The 22698-nt window shown below is 49.1% G+C and overlaps 1 protein-coding gene across 6 annotated transcripts in view; it reads right to left on the bottom strand.

Annotated features, from left to right (window-relative positions):
- Positions 1 to 22698, bottom strand: part of ME3 (malic enzyme 3) — a 216541-nt gene that overhangs the window by 38838 nt on the left and 155005 nt on the right. For all 6 annotated transcript variants that reach the window (XM_027580268.2, XM_027580263.1, XM_027580266.1 and 3 more), the window contains exon 7: positions 15767 to 15870. In XM_027580268.2, coding sequence (XP_027436069.1) covers positions 15767 to 15870 — 104 coding nt within the window. The remainder of the gene's footprint in view (positions 1 to 15766; positions 15871 to 22698) is intronic.

Raw genomic sequence — 22698 nt, 5'->3', positions numbered from 1 at the left:
TAAAAAAACAAACAAACAACTCCAGGCTTTAAGTCTTGCTGGGTGTAAGAACTCATAAAATTTGGCCCTTCTCACTTTCAGAGTCAAATATTTTGGGGATTTGTGGCCCTCATGTAGGCTCCTTGGTTTTCTCTCCCTCTTCCACGTTTGCAGCTCCTTCCCGCCCATAGATGTCCTTAGTCCCTTTAGCTCCCCACTGGATCCTCGTCCTTCCCACCTTCTTCAATAAGACCTCTTCTCTCCCTTTAATTGTGGAGTTTGTTCTGCTAGTCTGGGTCATTTTCTGGATTATTTACACTGATGTGAGTGTTTTCTAGTTGTATCCATAGGATGAGGTGAGTTTAGGGTCCTCTTACACCACCATATTGGCCCCCTCCTACATTCCATTTTATATAAGAGAACCTCCCCAGGGAACAATTTGATGAGATACAGTAAAACCTCGTTAATTCATGGTACTTTAATCCTAACTTAGAATTGCACAAAATGTGCAGTGTGCAATGTGAATTTTCCATCCAGTAACCTGGACTTAGTTCCCAGATCTCCTTGGATTTAAGGACCCTCCAGAACCCCTATCCACCTCAGATACCTATCCCCATGGCTGCTCCCTGGACCTTTCCTTACCAGGAACCACTCCTACTCCAGAATGTCATACTGTCCATGTCGGTCTCTGACAGCCTGTCCTTTGCTTCCCTCATTCCTACTGCACCTTGTACCTTTTCTTTGTCTCCACTGAGACCTTTGGGACCTTTACCATTTTCTTCCAGTCACTCAGCCCCTCATGGCTTTTCATAAAACCAAACCACTGGCTGGTGTGAACCAAAGGTGATTACTCCAGTTGCTGTCGACATCATCCATCCATCCATCAGCCCATCCATGCATCTGTCCATGCATCCATCCAAAAGCATCTACTGAACACCTGTGATGAGGTGATAGTTTAGTTGTCCAATAAATGTTTTACGAAGGGATGGATATATGAAGGAGTTGGTAGATTAGTGAGTTTGCCTGCCAACTTGTTAATGTAATTAAGAACAAAAACAAAATTTCAAAGTGAAAATTGAAATGGTCTAGATGAAAAAAATTTGTTCTCAATTCATCCATGTACATTCAAATACAGGTAATGGACTTCACCAAAACACCAATTTAAATGTTAATTATAATTGCCTTACATATTCATTAAGACACTACTACTAACAACAGTAATAAAAATAGCTAAACTTTATCGAGTGCTTATTACTCGCTGAGCATCATGCTGAGCTATTTACATACATTATCTCAGTTAATCTTCACATGACCTTATGAAGTAGGTGCTGTTTCAGAGAAGGACTCCTGAACTAGATGTGAAGTGATTTGCCCGGGGCTTACTGACTCTGTGTGGTTGGAAAGCGGTGGAGCTGGAATTGGAATCCGGCTATATCTGACTCTAGCACTTATCTTCATAGCAATGTTACTGCTTCAACTTACCCTTAACTTAATGGCAATATGACTTTGTAAAAGATACAGCTAAATAGATAACAAAACTGGATTTCTTTCTCCATCGGGAAAGACAGGGCCACGTGGTGAGAAGAAAACACTAAACCAGGAGACAGGCAAACTGTGTTCTCTCTGTCTCTGACATAAACTCTGAGTCTTGGGTGAGTCTCCTCTCTCTCTGGGTCTCAGTTTCCTGCTCTGAGAGCAGTGGTGTTGTAGCATGAGCTACTTAATGGACGGCTGGAGTAGATACACTAGGAACCTCACTCAGATTTTTCTGCAAGTCCAAAGTAGGGAGGTTTGACCCTTCTCGGTAAGAGCAACGTGGGGCAGGAACATCTGAAGGTGGAGTATTTTCAAGTCTGCTTGGAGTGGAGACACAGCAGACTAGCTGAGCAAGCAGGGTTGAGGCAGACCCCCTCCAGGTAGGACAGCTGGTGCAGAGGAGCCCCTAGAAAGGGGACCCGCTCAGGTGCGCGACTCTGGGCTCAGGGCGGTTTCCTGATTTTAGTGCTGGCAGCATATTGCTGACCTTTCCTGCCAGAAACTGCCCCCTCACCGGGGAGGCTCCTGCTGTTCTGTCCCCTTCTGCACGTCTGAACTCTTCACCCTGAAGCCCTGGCAGGCGCTCAGGATTGTCTGATGCTTCTCCAGTGTAGAATTGCTGCAATGGAGAAAGGCCCCTCCCCAAGCCACACACAGAGCTGCCGACTTTTCCATCCTGGGGACTCAGCTGGGAAATGGCCTTGGAGCTGCCAGGGAAGGCATTCCAAGGCCAGGGCTCAGTTAAAGACACAGGGCTGACGGGTGGCTGGTTAGTTTGGTTTTTTTTTTCCCCCAGTGTTCGCACGAGGAAGCCTGCAAAAGGCGACCTATGTCTGGGAGCCCAAGCAAGCTAGGTATGACAGTGTGACAAGACCCAGTCCAGGACTAACAGAGCTGGGTACCAGCCACCTGGGATGCAGCTGCCCCAGGATGAGAAGATTCTAAGGTAGATGCTCTGCCCACCCCACTAGCAAGCTGACTGAATGTTGCACGAGGGACGTGGTGTGAGTAAAACATTCCTGGTGCTGCAGGTCAGGACCTGCCATTCTTTCAAACACCTGGGTCTAACCTCTTTCAGGCCTGAACAAACACTTAGGGACCTGGGAGGAGCGGGTGAATTTGCTCAGCCTGTCTCCAAACCAGAGGACTAAAAGCAACATTCATTTTTCCATGGGAGGCCAGTCTGGTCCCCCAACAAAACCCCTCTACACAAGATTCTCACAGCAGAGTGCTCAGTGAGAACATCAGTTGTCACCCAGTGGAAAGTGATTTCTTTGATTTATTTTTTTCCTCCCAGGAAATAGAGCTGACAGAATCATGAAAGTTCTTGGTCTTTTTTTTTTTTTTTAATTTTATATATTCCATTAAACTCTAGTCCCTTGAGATGTTCTCAGAAAGTTTCTGTGGCTAAATATGTTTGAGAAACTCTGAATGTTACATGTAACATATGCAGTGTATATTGAAGGCTCTGAAAAGTCCTGAGTTATGAAACCTGTTTAAGCAAGCATTTTTTAAACTTCTTTGACCAGGGACTTTACCTTCTGTGTCCCCCCACCGCCGGCCACCTATGGCAGAGCACACTTTGACAGACACAGTTCTCCACAGAAAGAACTTTGTACCAGGTGGGGCTGGGTGAATTCAGGGCAAGGCCATCTCTCCCTGGGATTACTGCAACTGCCTCTTCTGGCCGGGATCCTACAATAACTAATCTCACCTCCTCCAGGTTTATTCCCCTTCTCCCAATCCATCCTCCTTGTCTTTGTAAACACAAATCTGTGCAGGCCACTTATTTTCTGAAAATCCATACAGGGCTCCCACTGCCTTTAGGATTATGTCCAAACTCCTTGGCTGGTACTCACTTTGGCCCCAAACTTAATGCCTAACCCCTGCCTGTGTCTTCCCACACCCTGGACACATCCTGCTGTTTCCCAATTATCGCGGGTCCTTGCACAGCTCCGTGTTTTTGCTCAAGTGCCTAGAAGGCCCCCTTTCACCCAGGCCAACTCCTACCCAAACTGAAAGGCCCAGCTGAAATGTCACCTCTTCTAGGAAGGCTTCCCTGTCCCATTGCTTTCCCTACCCTCAGGGTAGTACTAATTCTTTTCTTCTCTGGACTGCCAGGATACTCTGGGTATATCTTTATCATACCATATATCACCCTGCATTACAATTATTTATTAACATTTTGGTTTCAATTATTTTTTTTTCCTAGAGAGAACATGTGTGCACAGTGGGGGGGGGGGGGGAGGGCAGAGGGAGAAGGAGAGAGAGAATCTTAAGCGGGCTCCATGCCCAGCGTGGAGCCCAATCCCACGACCCTGAGATCATGACCTGAGCTGAAATCAAGAGTCAGACGTTTAACCAACTGACCCACCCATGTGCCCCTCAGTTTCAGTTATTAAAGAAATGTATTCAGCAGGGTATCCTCTTTGTGCCAGGCACTATCCTAGGTATGACATAAAAGTTCAATCCAGCAAACATGTCTAAGTATCTGCTGTGAACAAGGGACCACCTTACCTGCAAGATCACAAAGGCAAATACAAGAATCTCAGAATGACGGGAACCCAAGAAAATAAAAAAGCCATTGTAACATACTGTGGCCAGGGTAATAATAAAGGTATGTGCTAGGTATGTGGGAGGCCTCCAAGGTAGCAGGCAGCTCTGCCCCCGGGGGGTGGGGGGGGGGAGGCAGTGAGGGTTTCACACGTGTGGCCTGAAGGAAGAGCAGAGGTTCACAGGAAGACTGTGCAGGTGGGGGAGGAAGAAGGGTGACTCAGGCAGAAGGAATAGCACATGCGTGTGGGATGAGAGTATGTGCAGAGAGCCCGCTTAAGATTCTCTCTCTCCCTCTCCCTCTGCCCTCCCCCCCTCCCCCACTGCGCACACATGTTCTCTCTCTAGGAAAAAAAAAATAATTTCCTGGAGCTGCAGGAAAATAAACAGAGCTGGAGCTTGGGTGGGGTGTGGGGAGAAAGGGGGGCAGTCGGGGGAGACCAGCCTGGGTACAGGCCTGTGTAAAGAGCCTAGACAGTCTGGAGGGCAGTGGGGCCCACTGAGGGGCTGTAGGCAGGAAAGTGCATGTGTTTTAGGGAGTTCTTTGTGGCAGCACAGTGGATGACAGGGTGGACAGCTGGGAGGACAAACTAGAGACAAGGAGGCAGGTCAACTCCAGCGAGAGACCATGAAGTCCTGCTGGTACAAGGCATTGTAGACAGACTGGACAGAGCGGGAGAGAAAAGGCTAGCTAAACGAGGTGAAGGAGGACTGGCAGAGTGTCAGGGAGTGGAAAGAACTTTGGGATCATGCCCTTAGGCAAGTTATTTAATCCGAATTTCAGTCTTCACTGATGATAGAGTGGGCTAACAATGCCTCTTTTGCAGTCCTGGTGTTAGAATTAAATGAGATAATGTGTATAAAGCCTCCCATGCCATATGCACGGAGTGCATGGAGGGGATTTTTTTTTTTTAAGATTTTATTTATTTACTTGGGAGAGAGAGAGAGAGAATGCGTGCACACAGGCAGAGGGAGGGGTAGAGGGAGAAGGAGAAGCAGACTCCCCGCGGAGCAGGGAGCCCGTCGCGGGACTTGATCCCAGGACCCTGGGACCATGACTTGAGCTGAAGGCAGACGCTCAATCGACTGAGCCACCCAGCTACCCAAGGGGATGGTTTTTAAGGGCAGGAATGCATTGACAGGCCAGATGTGGAAGATGAAGGAGAAGGAGCCCAGGATGGGGGACAGGGATGTCCACTGCTCACTGAGGTTGGGGATAGGGAAAGACCGGCAAACTTACTTGATAGGATAGGCTTGGCATGTGCAGAGTCTGAGGTGCTGGGATGTCCAGGTGGACATGTTCTTAAAGCAGTAGGCTCTGCATGAGGCTCAGCAGACTGGAACGTGAAGTTCAGGGCATTGTGAACAGTCAAAGTCATGGGACTGGATGAGGGTCTCGGGCAGAGCATGTGCAGTGAGCAGAAAACAGAGTCCTGGGGCCTACATGTATCCAACGAGCAGAGGGAAGGAGAGTCAGCAGAGCAGCCAGCGAGGTGGAAGGGGGTCAGCAGAGCAGGGGTCACAGGAGCCACGGGACGGGCTTCGGTGGGGAGTGTCAGATGCTGCTGGGGTGTCAAGGCCAAGGGGATCTTGAAGTGTCTATGGGGGCTGGTGTTTCGATGACCATTCGTGACCTTTTCCAAACTACATGCAGTAGAGTGGTGGTGGGGGGACCATACTGCAGGGGGTTAAAGAGTAAACGGAAGGGCAGGAAAGGCCAGTGACAATCAGTTTTAAGAAGCTTGGCTATGAAGTAGGGAAAGGGTGACAGCCATTGGGGGATGAGGGACTGAAGGATGGATTCATTTTTGAGATGGGGTGTACCTCTAAGGTAAAGGAGCTCGTGTGGAGGACAGGTGAGAGAAGCAGTGTTGGGAGATCCTAGGGAAATGGGGGAGGTGGGAGCCAGTGTCCACTTAGAGCGTGAGGAAGACATGTACTCTGCGGTCGTGGATGGGTGCATCCGAAGCCCTTACACCCCTGTTCCACCACAGATGTGCATGAGGGAGTGACTCATTCTGCCGGGGCAGGGGTTGGGAAGGGGATCACAAGCATGGTGGTACACTATTCTGTAGGCGAAGAAACTAGAAACAATGGATTGCAGAAAGTGGGAATACTGAGCCTGAAAAAGAGAAAGCCAAGTGGAATGAAGCATCACGATTATCTTCAGAGACATGAAGGACTGATCTGTGGACAAGGAATAAAGTAGACTTATTTTATGTGGCCTTGGGGGAAAAAGCAGAGCCAACAGGTGGGAGTCAGAAGGACACCCATTTCAGTGCTCTCTACGGCAGAGATTTCAAACACTGGATGGAAAGAGGCCACCAGTCACTGGAAGGGATGCTGTGGTCACTAGACGTTGGTGTGATCCCTTCCACTTGGCACGGAAGTTGCGGAAGGGAGTCCAGTCAGGGGGTGAGGGTGGACCTCTGAGGCCTGCCCTTCCTAGGTCCAGCCCCAGGAGATCCCCCTGGTGTGCTGGGCTCTGGCAGCCAGACTGGCGGGCTCCTGTGGCTGGCGTTCTGGCCTGATGGGGAAAACTCCATTGAGTGACAAGACAGTCACAGGAAGCAGCAACTTCTAAGCAAAAGTAGCAGAATAATGTGGCCGGTCCTTAGGCGCTGCTCTGTCGGCCATCCCTGGCCAGACAGAACTTCAGGAACAGTATGGATTTCCTCCTCAATTTCCTGGTTTGTCTGAGCTCCTGGGCAAGCATGCAAATGGCGCCAGAAATCCCAGTGCTGGGAAGAGGATGGTGGCCGACCTGCTGACCTTGCGGCCTCTCAAAGGGCAGGAGTCAGCACCAGGTTTCTCCTCTAGGGCACAACCTTCTGCTCCTAAAGCCCGTGCATTTTTCCCAGCCACCAACCTGCTGGCTGGCTGTGGGGTGTCAGCATTCACACCAGCTCAGATCCGCCCAGAGGCTGTACATTTTAGCTGTCATAAAGCCCCTGATGTTGCACCAACCTTCTCTGATTAGTGTGGGCCTGTTCTGATCTCTCTCTTCAGGTGGACTACTGGCACATACATCACATCTCCAACCTCCTCAGAGTCTCAACTGCCCCTCTCCCATAGACCTGGCTACATTTTACCTTGAATTATGCTGGTCTGGGGGTGGAGGACAATAAAGTCGGAAATCCCGGTCCATGTGTGTGGGCTTTCGGGACAGAAGTGAGCCACAGGGGGGAGGGGGAGAAAAGGAAACACTCAGCGAGGTTAGGGGACAGACTAGATCAAAGCAGCATGGGGCAGTGTCCTTGAGGGCAGGAAGTGGTCTATTTGCCTCTGTATGACACAAAAGCTGAAGAAGGAGCTCTCACTGACCCCCTTTACCCGCCTCCAGCTCTGGACAAACAAGCATGCCGCAGTATGCCCAGTGCCCTCAGCCTGCCTGGCCCAGTCAGTGCTGGGAACAAATGGAAGCATGAATGACCGAAAGGCAGAGAACAGTCCCTCCACTGAGTGCCCCGCTGTACACATTCTCAGGGCGTCAGCTCCCCTTGGAGCCACACACCCCTGTTCCAGAGGCCCCAGCAGCAAAGTGTCCTTGGGTCACCTCCGTTCAGGCCGTTCCCTTTACCCCCGTGGCTCAGGTTAACACAGACAAGGCCAAGAGCCGGACGACCTTCCCAGCCAGGCGGGGAGAGGAGGCCGCAGGGGGTTTGCAGCAAACCTCCTCAGGTTTTGGAGTCACATGGGTTTGGGGCGAGTCCAAACTCTTGTAATTTCTAGCTGGGTGATTTTGGACAAGTTACTTAACCTTTCTGAGCCTGAGTTTCTTTATCTCTAAGGGTGCTGTGATAATTAAAGGTAAAGCCCTCAGCACAGAGGGGGTGCTCTGTAAAAGTGAGTGGCTAGCTCTTTTCTGGGAAGAAGACCATGACTTTTAAATCTAACCCAATGTCCCAAGCCCTCTGACCACTGTGTTCCCCCGGGCCACCCTGATTGACACTGCAGGCAGGGCCCTTTGCCAGGTGTACGCTAAATCTTCACAAACTCAGGGGTGAATATATTCTTTTTGTCCCCTAGTCGATTATAGACCCTTGAGAGCAAAGTCTATTCCTGACTTACCACTATGTTCAATAAATATCTGTCCTCTGAATGAATGCATATATGGATAATTACATGAATGAAGAAATAAACAAATGCTGCCTTGAACGATTTTCTGATTATTTTATGTGTCCAGATTACAATGTCAGGAAGAATGACTCCTCCAGGACAGGTCTGCTCTTTGTATTGGGCCACACTCTGAGGCACAGAGAAAGCGCATGATAAATACAGGCTGAAAGGAAGCTTGGAAGCAATTTCAGGAATTACGTGAGTCAGAGCAAACAACTGGATAGGTTCCCCTTAATTCCCCACTGCTTTTATCATTCTCTGACCATGGGGAAATAATTTACTTCCTGGGTCTCAGTTTACCCACCTGTAAAGGGACAGAACTGGGTCAAGTGAACGGGTTGTTTCTTGCTCTGGTATTCTAAGGTTGTGAGATTATAGTCCTAGGGCAGGCTGGTTGGGAACACGAGGTTAAGACACAGATTGAACTGCAGGAGGCACTCCTAAAATTCAGTATATACGTGAAAATACTGAGTAGTGACAGTCTCTGCTGAGAGGGACTCAGAAGGGGAACACTCCATTGAAACATCATCAGGGCTGAGAGCTAACACTCATGCTCTTTACAATCCCTTAGAATTAAAAAAAAAATCTCGAAACTTTCTTTGTAGTCTGGATGCCATGAGCTTAGGGGTTTTCCTTTGTTTATACCATTTTAAAAGCATCAGGAGTAGCTTGGAACCAAAGAACCTCAGCTTTTCCCATGGGGGTTGACCGCACAAGGTGGGCTTGTAGTTTGCAAAAGGACCTGGAGGGGGCGCCCAGCTCTGGTGAGTGATGGGGCAACAGGACCACCCTCCATTTGGTGATTAAAGAAGGAAGAACCAAGAAGAGCCAGCTAACTGACCCAGATGCCGGAGAATTTTCCCATCACAAAAAAGAAATGATAATGACATGATATGATAGAGGTGTTTGCTAACCCTGTGGTGCTCATCATATTGCAATATATTTATCGAATCAACAGGTCATACACTGAAAATTTACACAGTGTTCTATGTTAATTATATCTCAATAAAAATAAAAAGTAGAAAACAAAGATGGTGTTTCCCTCACTGTTGGTAGCTAGGGAGTTTTGAAGATGGGAGCTGATGGCTGATTCCTCCAGAGCCCCCCCTTACAGTGAGGATGGGCAGGGCACTAACCCTGCCCTAGAACAAGCTGGCCAGAGTATGCTAAGTAGGATAGCTTCCAAAAGACCTTCCCTCCATTTATCTTCTTTGTCTACTGTATCAAGAAGGTGTCTGGAGTATGTTGGGTGGGTTCTGGAGTGAGACTACCTTGGTTCACAGCTTGGCTTCACGATTAACCAGAGGCATGAACTTGGACAAGCTCCCTAACCTTTCTGTGCCTCAGTTTCCTTATCTGTAAATTGTGCATTCATTCAATAAGTGTTAACTGAAAATCCACAGTACACTTAGCATTGTTCTGGGTATTTGAGATGTAGCAGTGAACAGAGGAGTCAAAGATCCCTCCCTGCAACTTCTATTTTAGTGGGACAGGACAAAAATTACCTACTTAATAGGACTATTATATTAAATGACAGAATGTATGTGAATTGCTCTGTTGTGTACAGGAGCCTAGGTTAGCCCAGCACTGAATTCACCAGAGGGAGAAGGGTGGGATGCTTGCCTGCTTCTTTCTTTAGTGGACTTTTTTTTTTTTTTTAAGTACAAGGAACTATTTCTAGGTAAGAATTGATGCTTAACTCATTATTAAAAAAATTCATTATTTTTTCTAATCACAAAAGAGATGCCAGTGCACAAACAATCAAACGTTATAGAAATGAATGGCTTGGAAAGCGAAAATCCCTGGCAACCTCATCCTTTAACTATAGGCACTGTTAACAGGTTGGTGTAGATGCATCCAGATACTTTTTTCTTTATAGACCTTATCTTGACAAAATCTTTTCCTTTTCAGAGTTTTTTCCAGTTATCCAACTTTATTAAAAAACAATCTGGTTAAGCCTAATAAAATGAATGTGGTAGAATAAGAAGAAACCGTGTGTGTGTGTGAATGAACAAGACACAGAGAAAGAGAGACAAAGAGAAAATGAGAGGAATGGACCACGCTATGGGATTGTTTGGAATTGCTATATCCCCTCTGGCACAGAATGAGGAGGCTTGGACTTGGGGGCTCCAGTCTTATCCACCCTTTCTTTCCCTTGAGAAATGCTCTGTGTCATCAGTAGCAGCTCAGAAAAATCTTTCCTGAGGGGCGCCTGGGTGGCTCAGTGAGTTAAGTGTCTGACTCTTGATTTTGGCTCAGGTCATGATCTCAGGGTCGTGAGATTGAGCCCCACATCAGGCTCCCCGCTTGGTGCAGAGTCTGCTTGAGGATGCTTTCCCTCTGCCCCTCCCCCCACCCCCTCCTCTATCTCTCAAATAAATAAATCTTAAAAAAAAAAAATCTTTCCTGATAAAACACCCTGGTGTCCCATTTCCTTTCTGGATAATCAGGCATAGGAAGGGCGAGTCTCTGAAGTGCCCTCAGGCAGTACGTTTTGAGGACATGGGTTTTCTGATGGTGTCCTGCCCTAATGCTGTGCTGGATTTCCAGGAGTCTGTTTTTCATTTTCAGAAAACTTTTTTTTGTTGTTGTTCTTTTTCAAATTTGCTTGCTGGTTTTTTTTCCAAATGTTTTGTACCTTCCTTATTACTTCATTCTTGTGAAAAATTTTTCTTTAATAGATTTAAGCAGAGCTACTTTATAATCTTTCTGAGAATATTCCTTTTTCTGGGGTTCTAATTCTTCTATTAGTTGTATATCTGATTTTCCCACAGTGTGGATTGTTTCCATGTGGATTATTGTGAATCATGAATTTATTTTCATTGGGGAATTGTTTTTCCCCTCGAGGGATTCCACACAGCATGGCTTGTGGGAGTGTCCTCATAGAGAAGTTTGACTTTGCCTTCTGCCAGGAAGGTCCTCTAGCCATATCGCTGACAGGGGACAATATTTTACACTCATTTCTTAACTATGTGTATATTATAAATGCAGACTCTAAATATACATGTGGTGAAGGCTTAGTGTTTTGGTTTCTTCCAAGAGACATTCTTTCCCCTCACAAGCCCCTTGTCTTTTGCCTGGCTTGCCCAGCAGAGCCTGTCTCTTCTTCCCTGAGGGTGTAGTAACCACTGAAGGCTCCTAGTTTCCTGCAGGACTCTCAGCGCCAATGTCCGGCCTTGTACGACCCTGCTGCCTGGGTGTGGACCCATCTCCAAGCCTGAATGATGAGAAGGAAACAGCCATGAAAATGGAAAGACATTCAAGACTGGGGAAATAAGCACGAAGGCTCTGCACGCGGCTTTCAAGGGAGACGGTGGTGGCAGATGCAGCCATCAAAGGCTTCCTTCCGGCTCCAAGAGCAAAGTTCAGGAGGACTGGATGGGTAGCCTCTTAACAAGTCAGTATCGGTGGGTGGATCTTGGAGCAATCTAGTAATTTTTTATCCTTGGGCAAGTTTCCCTTTCTCATTTTTGTAGTAAGAAATGTCACACAAAAAGATGTTGGGTTTGCAAGGGGACAGTGCTGCCCCATGAACCATGCCTCCTGGTATTTTTGTCCTGTGTTCTCCCCTCTCTTGGAATCTGGTAGGATCTATGATTTGCTTTCACTAGTGGAATGTGGTGGAAATTTTATTGTGCCAGTCCCACTCTGATGTGAACCTCAGGTATCAAGTTAGGATGTTGTGTGCACGTGTGTGTGTATGACAGAGGACAGAGAGAGATTGAGAGAGACTGAAAGAGAGAGAGAGAGAGAGAGAGAGAACCAGATATATAAAGATGGAGAGACTCAAAAAGAATATTTTCCTGGCGCTAAAAAGCAGATGATTTTTTTTAAAGCAGTTATTTTTTTTAAACTATTATTTACCTTCTTTTTAAAATATTTTTTATTGTTATGTTAATCACCATACGTTACATCATTAGTTTTTGATGTAATGTTCCATGATATTTACCTTCTTCTTTATCACTCCTCCCAGCACCTTAGGAACCTCTATTTTAGGGTTGGGAGCCAGAGGGAAAGGGGGTGGTTTCCCTCCCGAGCCCATGGAAAGGCGGAAGCTGCTGCTGACCTCACAGTCCAGGCATCAGACGGGGCTAGGGTCACAGGTGCAAATGGAAAACAGACCATTCCCATCCATTCTGCTGTAAGTAACCTGGATGAGAAAACACATGGAAGTGGAAATGGCCAGGGAAAACATGTGACTCAGGCACCGGGCTCCGGGTCTGCAGGGCAGAAAGAGGGTAGGGAGGACGGAATGACTATGTTTGTCTCAACTCTGAGCAGCGCGCTTGCAGCCTTACGTGGTGATTCCTTCTGCCCGGGTGGGTCCTCCCAGCGGCCAGACTCCAGGATACATCTTTTTCTGGGCCAAAAACCCTTAAGCTATATCCCTGTTACTGGATAGGGGCAAAGAGGTGGAGCTTCTCAGTAGCAGGATGTTTGGAAAAAGACAAGGAAGTTGAAGGCAGGAGTCAACGTCTCCCAAAGTTCTTTCTTAAAATACATTGTGTTTGGCTTCAAGGCTGCTGACTCACACCCCCCACTCCCCATCCGGGCCTTCCATCCTGGGGCTACTCTAGCCTCCAGAGGGCCTGGGGAGACCAGTTCATTTCCCACCTCCAGTATCCACTGAAACATCTGCTTTAGCTTATTAGAGAGTCAAAACAAGCAACTGTCAACCCATCATCATTTCCACTGGAGGACACATTCCTCTCGGCTGATGCGTGCCCCTCCCCAGTACCCCCTACTGCCTGCGTGTCTGTGAGACTGGGAGCTGATTCCGATGATAAATGGAAGCGCCTCTCACATCCTCGTTTATCTAACCTCCTCACGCAAATAGCGAGACTTCTCTTTGGGGAGTCGTGGAATGACTTCTGACTCACTGGGTCAGCAGTGGGCCCTGGACACGGGGAGCAGAAACCCGGATCTCCAAGCCCATTGCACCCCCTTCTCTTCCCCTGCAGGGAACCCAACAGGGTGGAAAGCAGTCTACCCGAGTCGCCAGCAGACCCACGCTCCCCCTGCAATCCTGGTTCCTTAGCCTCCTGGGGCCCCAGGGTCCTCTTCCACAAAATGGGTACAGTAATACCTATGTTGCCAGCCAGGCAGGGATCCTGCATGGTCCGAATGGAATCCCGGGGTAGGAAGGCATCTTAAAGAGTCTCTGAGGCTTACATTTCCTCCTGTAATAGCACCACCAACAACCTACACTTGAACACTTTCTGTGACAGGGAACTCATTCCCACAGAGAGTCAGGTACGCTGTGAGATAGCTCTGATTTGTTTTCAGCTGAAAACTGCCTCCTTTGCCATTCTACCAGCTGTCTCTTCTCCATGTGGGTATACGGAGACACGGTAAGCCCCTTTCTGGAATAGCTTTCAGATATCTGGACATGTACTGCATCCCAATATAGACGGAGCAGTCCCTAAGTCCTCTCCCCACTAGGCTAAGCCTTTCCCCTCACTGTCATGGTTACTGCTCTCCAAAGGCATGTCAGGTCATTTATGACCCTCACAGTATCCTTTCTGGACCCGAATGTGGTGTTCAGAATGGTCTGAAAGGGGGAGAGGGAACTGGGACATTTACCTCTCTTGTTCTAGATGCTACACCTCTATTAATGCAGTTGACCCTCCATTAGCTGCCTTGGTGGTTCTTAGGGTAGCACCTCCTCTACGATCTCAGCTGTGAACACCTAACTTCCTGATGACCACCTCTCTCTGTCCAGCTCATTTTACCTTTTATCCAACTCAGTCATTCTTTTTTTTTAAAATATTTTATTTATTTATTTGAGAGAGAGAATGAGAGATAGAGAGCACGAGAGGGGAGAGGGTCAGAGGGAGAAGCAGACTCCCTGCTGAGCAGGGAGCCCGATGCGGGACTCGATCTCGGGACTCCAGGATCATGACCTGAGCCGAAGGCAGTCGCTTAACCAACTGAGCCACCCAGGCGCCCCCAACTCAGTCATTCTTGAACCTCATTGATAATGCATGTCACGGTCCCCTATCCTCCCCACAATGTCGTCATGTCCCTTCTTACTCAGCACAGACCTCAGGACACATCACCATCATCAGCCCCTTGAATATACTTGCAATTCTTTTTTTCTCTCTTGCCTATCAAAATCCCAACCCTGATTAAATCCTACTCTCTACCTCTTCCTGTCCTGCATCCAGACAGTTGAAACTGGCTAGAGAAAAACATGGAAATTGGTTAAATTCATGCCCAGTGATCTGCGGGGGGTCCATGGGGCCATCCAGCAATCATCCCCTAGCACCCTAGTTTGGACCCTGCAGGTCAAACCTTCTCCAGCCTTAAACCTCCACCAACTTGCACCCCTATCCTCACTCTCAGTGGATGACCTTGCCCTCAATCAGTGGGCCTCCCACACACCCTCACCTCAAATACCCACCTGCCTGTACCTGTGCCCCGTGCTCCTCCCACCCCCAGTCCCTGTGGCCGGGCCTCTGTGCTCCTATCTAAGGCTAAGCCCTCCAGGTGTGCACCAGACCCTCACCCTCTCACTTACTCAGGAACTTTGGCCCTCCTAGCCCATACTCCCTTACGAATTTCTTCTTTTCTATAAGGTCCTTCCCATCCGATGTAACTACAGTATTATTTTCTTTCATCTTAAAAAACAACTATAACAATAAAATGCTTGCTTCTTATCCCCAGATAGGGACACCAGATAAGGAGATTTACAAGCTCAGTAACCTGCTCCACGACATCACAGACCTAGAGGTGGTGGGGTAAAGAGTCAAATCCAATTTTCCTGCCCCCAAAGCTGCAGAGGTCAGAGCAGCACTCTCCCCAGCCCACTGCTTTGGTTTGAGTGGCTGAGCACAGGCAAAGGAGGCCTTTGCCAAGGACGCCCAGCCAGCCCTGCCATGACCTGCGCAAGAAAGGCTGAAGGTTTTCAAGTGACTAGGGGACTTGCTGGGTCTGCAGGGGCCTGCTGAGTTGCCAGAACTCTGTCTTGACTGACTTGCCTGTCAGACTAAACATGGGTGGGGGGAGGGGCTGTTTCCAGAACTCCATCCCAGTCAGTACCATGCCAGCCACAGCAGGGTGTACGGGTGGCCATAATGGCAGACAGATGGGGCAGGTGAGGGGGGCAGAAGCTGCCAATTATCACACACCCCAGTGCACAGATGACACCTCATAAATCTTGCAGGCCCACAGCCCGTGTGGCCTGCTCCGGTGGCTCATTAATGCTGTCCGGTCCTCATGTACAGGTGGAAAATGACAGCTCATGTGGCAAGCTGCCTTCCAAAGCCAGTTTGTCAGAAGGGTACACTTCTTTTCTCCACCACTCACCACATCCCTGTTCATGCCAAGAGCCCAGAACAGCTCAGCCAAGGGGGTTTCTTCCTGGGACGTCAGACACTTAACCACCACCCAGTCATGGGCCTTCAGTCATCGACCCTCTTCTCTCCCCTCCCCGCTCTCAAAGATTCTCCCACAGAACAAACCCATTGGCTTTGCGTCTGCCAGAGACATGGGGTCAAGTTGCAATTTTCAGACCACCCAGAAAAGCACGCATCTCCAACCTCTTGTTTATTCAAAAGGAATAGGCCGACCCACTTACTTGTCCGTCACAGCCTGCATGAACTCGTCCAGCAGGTCGTCATACTCCTTGCCACGCACGCGTTGGTGTTTCAGCCCGATGTACAGAGGGTCTCTGAGCAGCTCCTGGAATAGATGGCATCTGTTTGCTCAATGGTCCTGGGTTAGTGGGAAGGACCAGGGAGATGAAGGGAGGAGGGAGCTGGAAGTGGGCTGTGGACCCCGCCTCACCAGCTGTCATCTCTGGAAGGGTCTGGAAGCTAAGCCATTGAGTGAGGTGGGACTCTTAGGTGGTTCCAACTTCAGGAACCAAGGATGCTTTGATACAGAAAATCCTCTCAGACATAGCCTTCCAAACCCTGGCTGCAGGCGCTCTGGGTTTATTTTAAGGTTTTTCAACAGTGGGGCTATTGACATTTGGGCTTGGAATTCTTGGATGGGAGGGCTGAACTGCACACTGCAGAATATTTAGCAGCATCTTTGGTCTCTATCCACTAGAAGTCAGTAGCACCCCCAGTTGTGACAATAAAAAAAGTCTCTAACCACTGCCAAATGTCTATTTGGGGGTTAGAACTGCCCCTGATTGAGAACCCCTCCAGGCAGCATCTGGATTGAGGTATTGGGTCTTGTCCAAAGCCACTGATCTGGACTCGAATGAGAAAACACTTTATTCACTCAAAGAAAACTTACTGAATACCTACCATGTGCCTGGCATTGCGCTAGTCCTTGAGGGTACAAGGACAGAATGTCCAACCAGAGATTGCAGTTCAAGAAAGATGCCCACCCGAATACCAGCCTGTGTTAGGTAACCCCCCCCACAACTCCACCTCCTGCAGCTCTGTCACAGAGCTCACACACTTCTGTGTCTGCCCCTGGCCACCTCCACACCTCCTCTCTACCCTCTCACACATACACCCTGCACAGAATCAGTGGACCCAGTCACACACGTTTATGGATCATCCATTACTGCTGATATTGGTCCCCGCTGGGGATTTGTAAATGAGTAGGGAATGGTTGTTGCCTTCAACGTGCCCACGGTCTATTGCAGGGGGCTAATGAGTAAACAAACTCTACTACAGTGCAGAATGATAGGCTTTGGCACGAAGTGTGGTGCATGGAAGGACCGAGAAGGAGTAAAGTAATTCCCATTGGGGGACAGGTGGTGATTGTCATGAGGAAATGACTGATCATTAAAAGATGGGCAGATTCTGGGGGCGCATGAGTGGCTCAGTCGGTGAAGCGTCCAACTCTTGATTTCTGCTCAGGTCATGGTCGCAGGGTCATGAGATTGAGCCCTATGTTGGGCTCTGTGATGGGGTGTGGAGCCTGCTTGAGATTCTGTCTCTCTCTCTCTCCCTCTGCTCCCCGTCCCCACCATTGCACACACACTCTCCCTTTCTCTTTCTCAAAAAAAAAAAAAAAAAAAAAAAAAGATGGGCAGGTTTTGACAGGTGGGTTGGGCCCTCCAGGTGAGGAAGTCAGCACAAAGAAGGGCTGAGGGCTGGAGGCAGACAGAAGAAGATGTACCTGCTGTATTTAGGAAACAGGAAGTAATTCCATGCGTGCGGGTCTCCAGGAGTTATCTATTTCATCAGAACAGGAGCTCCTTGAGGATAAGCGTCGGTGTTACCCTCATCTCTATCTGAACCGCAGGACGCAGAGGTAAGGACCCCACAGCCCCGCCCTCGAGGGGCTTCCATTCACTCGGACCCCCATCCCTGACCCTCCATGTGACCTCGGGCAAATCACAGGACCCCTGGGACCTGTCTTCTCATTCCTCAAATGGGGAGGAGATGCCAGCTGCAGGGAGTGCTTGGGATGATGACATGGAATAATACGGGAAAGAGCTTTATGCATTATAACACATGCTATAAAGTAACGGCTGCAGCTGTAGCTTCCATGGTGCTTCCTATGTGCCACATATTAAGGACCGTTCTAAGTACTCCTATCTCCCCTCTGGTGGGACAGCCATGGAAGTGTGCGGCTCAGAACTCCCTGAAGAGAACCTGCTGAGGGCGGGGAGGTGGGCCGACAGCCTTCAGCCTCCACCTCCCCCTGGGCGGCTCCCAGTCCTGGCTGAACATGACGAGGTCAAGGGCGGCCCAGGGCTGCCCCACCAGCCCTCCTGCGGGTGACCTTTGCTCGGGGCCTCCCGTCACCCTGCCCAAGGCTTTCCCAGGACCCCCCTTTGGGCTGGGCTCTTGTGACTGAGGTCTCTGTCCTCCTGCCTCTCCTGTCACAGGTCTCGCACCTGCACTGGGGTCCGAAGCCCTTACCCACTTGCCAACTCCTCCTGCCCCCCCTTTATTCTTCACGGGGGTCCCCCAAGAAACCTTTCACACCTCTGTTTCTGGAGGGGCCCAAGCAGACACAAAGGTAGGTCTTGCAATTTCCCCCATCTGACAAATGAGGCAATGGGGCACGGAGAGGTGAAGCAAGCTGCCCAGTCCCCGGGCTAGTACGGGGAAGAGTCAGGAGTCACAGCGAGGTTGCCTGGCTCCAGCGCCCACGGTCGCTGCCACAAAGCCCTACCGCGTGGGTGGCTCGTTTGCACATCAACCAGAATGGACTCCGTTTTTGTTAAAGACACTGCTCTAGATCAATACTGTCTTGACGGGGCTGTGGAGGTGGAGGTCGTTGTGCAGAAGTGTAGGGGACAGAAAAGAATAGGCAGGATCTGCCTTCCTAAACCCTCAGCTCCAGTCCTCATGCACATCACCTGAGGCACCTCGGGTCTATGTTAAGCAAGAGGCCTTTCGTTTCTCACTCCCTTCACCCCTGGGCAATCCCTCCTTGAGACAGGTTAGGATTCTGCCCTGGCAGGTGTGTGTATTTGCGAGACTGAAGGATGACAGGGGGCACATTGGTGCCCACCCTTCACATGCCACCTTCAAGGTGACCCTCTGAAAGCCACTTAGAGGCAGCAAACATCCAGCTGAGGGCAAACCATGAATGTTGTGATGACTTGATAGAAAGCTAGGCAGTTGGGGACGCCTGGGTGGCTCAGTTGGTTGAGCATCTGCCTTCAGCTCAGGTCATGATCTCAGGGTCCTGGGGTTGAGTCCCACATCGGGCTCCTTGCTCAGCAGGGAGCCTGCTTCTCCCTCTGCCTGCCGCTCCCCCTGCTTGTGCTTTCTCTTTCTCTCTGACAAATAAATAAAATCTTTAAAAAAAAAAGCTAGGCAGTTATTAAAATTGGTGGTTTTTAAGACTATGCAGCCACCTGGACTGACATGTAGGAGATTACTGAAAGTGAGAAAAGCAGGATACAAAACTACACAGATGTAACTTCAACTCTCTGAAGCACACACAGCCCAGAGGGCATGCAGAGAAATGATAAAAAACAGTATCACTGCTGGCACCCACAGAAAAGATTCACATTTTTAGTTCTTATAAGAGACTTCCAGGGGCCACAGTGAGTTGTAACTTGTAATGTTGCCAAGTGGCTGATTTGGATCACTGGTACATCAGGCAGCGAAAAGCAAATTTCTCAGTGTTGCATGTCCGGTTTGTGGGGCAAATCAGATTCTCCAGGAATACTGAGGAATTTTTTGATTTTCCAAAAATTTCTCAGTATATCTGCATTTAAAGTCAAAGGCCAACTACAAAGAGGTACTACTGAGATAGAAGGATGGTTATGAAAGCTTTAGAACATTCCTTATATTTTGCTTTTATATTAAAATTATGCCTGAAATACTTCATACCTAAGCACACACACACAAATTGGAAAGAAACTTTCTATATGGAGATAATACTAAAAAAGAGCTTCTTCTCTTTGTATTGAACTTTCAAATAATTCACTCCTGAATCAAAAGTAATGTGATCCTTCCACCTTACATATTGTCATCCCCATGCTATAGACGAGGAAGGTGAGCCAAAAAGTGGCTGAGCTGAAATTGAGCCTTGCTTTGCCTGGATCTCATGACAGTGTCCTTTCCCCCCAATATTCCATGTTGTGGGGACCAGGTGACCTGGAGGTGGCTCCTCACCCTCACCCGGTCCTCTGAAGGCACTCAGTCATGGCAGGGAAGGTGCAGGCTCTGATCCTGCAGAGGAGGCTGGGGAGCAGGGACAGCAGGGCAGAAGCCAAGTCCCCATTGCCAGCCAGTGGACCTCCTCTGGCAGCAGGGATAATGGCTTCTCCAGAGCAGCACAAGGTGGAGCACTCACGGCTGTCTTGGCACGACGCAAAACAAGAAGTCCCCATCCTGCTCACTGTCCCACTGAGTGACGCAGCCATCAGAACAGCCGCCAGCAAGGTGTGGGACCCTTAGCTGGCCTGGACTCTCTCCTTGTGGCCCTCCTCTATCTTTGACTTCCTTACATAAATGCTTCCTTACATAAGTGCTAAACACACTTAGAAGTGTTTAGCAGCAAGTATTGCCAGATAAAATACAGAACGCCTGGTTAAATTTGAATTTCAGATAGGCAAGATTTTTTTTTAGCCTATGTCCCAAGTTTTGCATGGAGCATACATGGGACATATGCAAAAATGCAATTAGCTATTTATCTGAAATTTAAATTGAGCTGGCATCCTATAGTTTTCTTTGCTAAATCTGGTAGCCCTATCAGGAGCAGAAGGAAACTTGAAAGCTGGCAGGCAGTGTCTGCAGAGGGAAGAGCACTGCCTGGCTGGGTGGCCCTGCTCAGGATGCTCCCTCTGAGCGCCCTCAGTATGGTCTGGCTTTAGAGTCAGAACGGGGTCTGGGCTTTGGAGATGAACAGACCTGGTCCGAATTTAGGCTCTGTCGCTTAGGTCTGTGACTTTGGGTTTTTCTTGGAGACAAAATGTCATGAAAAACAAAAATGGTTTCCTCCTCTTCACTTGCCCTCTCACTCCCTGAGCACTGGCTTTAAACTGGAAGACAGATGAAGCTTCTGGCTGGGAAAAATATTTACCTCATGTAGCAACAGGCACACGAAGAAGTTACTCAGGGAGCATCTGGGGGTCTGGGGAGGTCCTGGGATTGGGTTCACGCTGTGGACACAACACACGTTCCCCCCTCAGGGTGGGGGGTATGCCTACCGCACATGTCTTTGGGGGCTCAGTTAAGCCCAGGGGTCAGCTACAAAGATCCTAGGAGGGGCACCCTCAAAGGTCATGTGCATACAGAGCGAGTGCATCTGACGGCACCACAGGGTGGGTGCGGGCTGTTTATCAGCTGCAGGAACGATGCTCTTACGAGGTGGACACAGCCTTTCAAGCCCAGCTCTGTTGGCAGCCCCACGCTTCCCCAGGACTCCGGCAGCACCCCCAGGGATGGCCTGCTGGGCTCTGTGGACAGTCTGTTCCCATGTCTCCCCAAGAAGACATCCCCCCATTAGAACCCATCAAGGCTCAAGACTTCCGCCAAGAGAAGATCGTTAAGGCTCAGGGGCCGTTTTAAAGCCAAGCCCCGGGGTTGCCCTGCAGGACCTGTCATGTGGAGTGGCATGAGCATTGGGCTTGGAGTCAAACCTGGAGCAAGCCATTTCTGCTCTGTGCCCCTTCTCCTGGGTGAAATGAGGGGTCTCAATGAGAAGTATATTTGACCCTTGAACAACAGCTTTGAATGGCACAGGTCCACTTATCTGTGGATTTTTTTCGATAAATACAGTACAGTGCTCTAAATGTATTTTCTCTTGTGATTTCTTAATAACACTTGCTTTTCTCCAGCTTACTTCATTGTAAGAGTACAGTATATAATCCATACCACACACACGATATGTGTTAATTGGCTATTTACATCATCAGTAAGGCTTCCAGTCAATAGTAGGCTATTAGTAGTTAAGTTTTGGGGACTGAAAAGTCCTATGTGGATTTTCAACTGCGCGGGTATCAGCACCCCTCACTCCTGCGTTGTTCAAGGGTCAATTGTAGCTCAGGTCCCTTCAAACGTGGACAGTCTGTGACGCTGTCTGGCTGCATGTGGATGAAACAAAAGACACAAACCAATCCACGCACAGCCATGGAGGACCCCAGCAGGTGGGCCTATCTGGGGGGGGCTTTGTCCCTTTGGAACTTAATCATGGGATATCCCCTCTTCATGGGATTGCTGCCCCACATATTTATTTTTCCAAACCTCCTTGGGGTCGGCAGGTAACAGTGACTCAGAGTTTCAGGGCTGTCGACAGCAGATGTTTTCCTTCAACAGGAAACGTGGAAGGGTGTTTTCCTTGACTCTGATTAGAGCTCCTGTTGCCCCAGGAGTTTTCACAGAGGCACGCGCGTGTACACACACACACACACACACACACACACACACACACACACACACACGGTCTTGATAGCCTGACACTCCAGCTCCTTAAACAGCATGCTCCCTGAACGGACACATAGATGAAAGTTGCAAGGTTAAGCCTCTCTCTCCTATTGCTCTGGCTTGCTCTGGGGGAGAGATGTGCCCCAAGACTTCCAAGGAGGCGGGAAGCTTGCAATACTTTTTTTTTTTTTAAAGAACTGTAGTGTGGGAAATCACATAGTGAATGCATTTGGAAGAGCGAAACCACCGTCTTCCCAATGTTGGCCACTTTGTAAGTCTGGATTTTTGTGTCTTGAATTTTGTGAAGAGGGTCTGCGGGGAGTTCGCCTTTCTTTGGGGCGGGAGGACCGTGCTCATGGCAACGGTAACCTCTGGGCCTGGGCGTCCATGGGGCCCCCAACTGCGTGAACCACCACCTTTCCTAGTCTTCATCACCCAGTCTGTAACACAAACGCCCGGCCCCTTGAAGCGGTGCGCCACGGTGGACAAGGCACCTCGGAGCCAGAGAGGTTCAAACCCTGGCTCTGACAGCACTGTGGGGCCTGAGGTGAGTTGTTCCCGTGTGTGGGTCTCAGGTTCCTCATCTCACACAGCCTGGGGGAGAGTGAGATGAGTTTCAAATCCACAGAGGCCTCGAGCTATGCCTGGCACACCGCAGCGCTCGGAGCTGCTTTCTCTCCGCCTGCCCGCGTGGTGTGGCAGGGGCGGCACC

This window comes from Zalophus californianus, chromosome 11 (genome assembly GCF_009762305.2).
Source record: "Zalophus californianus isolate mZalCal1 chromosome 11, mZalCal1.pri.v2, whole genome shotgun sequence".
NCBI lineage: Eukaryota > Metazoa > Chordata > Mammalia > Carnivora > Otariidae > Zalophus > Zalophus californianus.
This window is presented reverse-complemented; position numbering and strand designations above follow the sequence as displayed.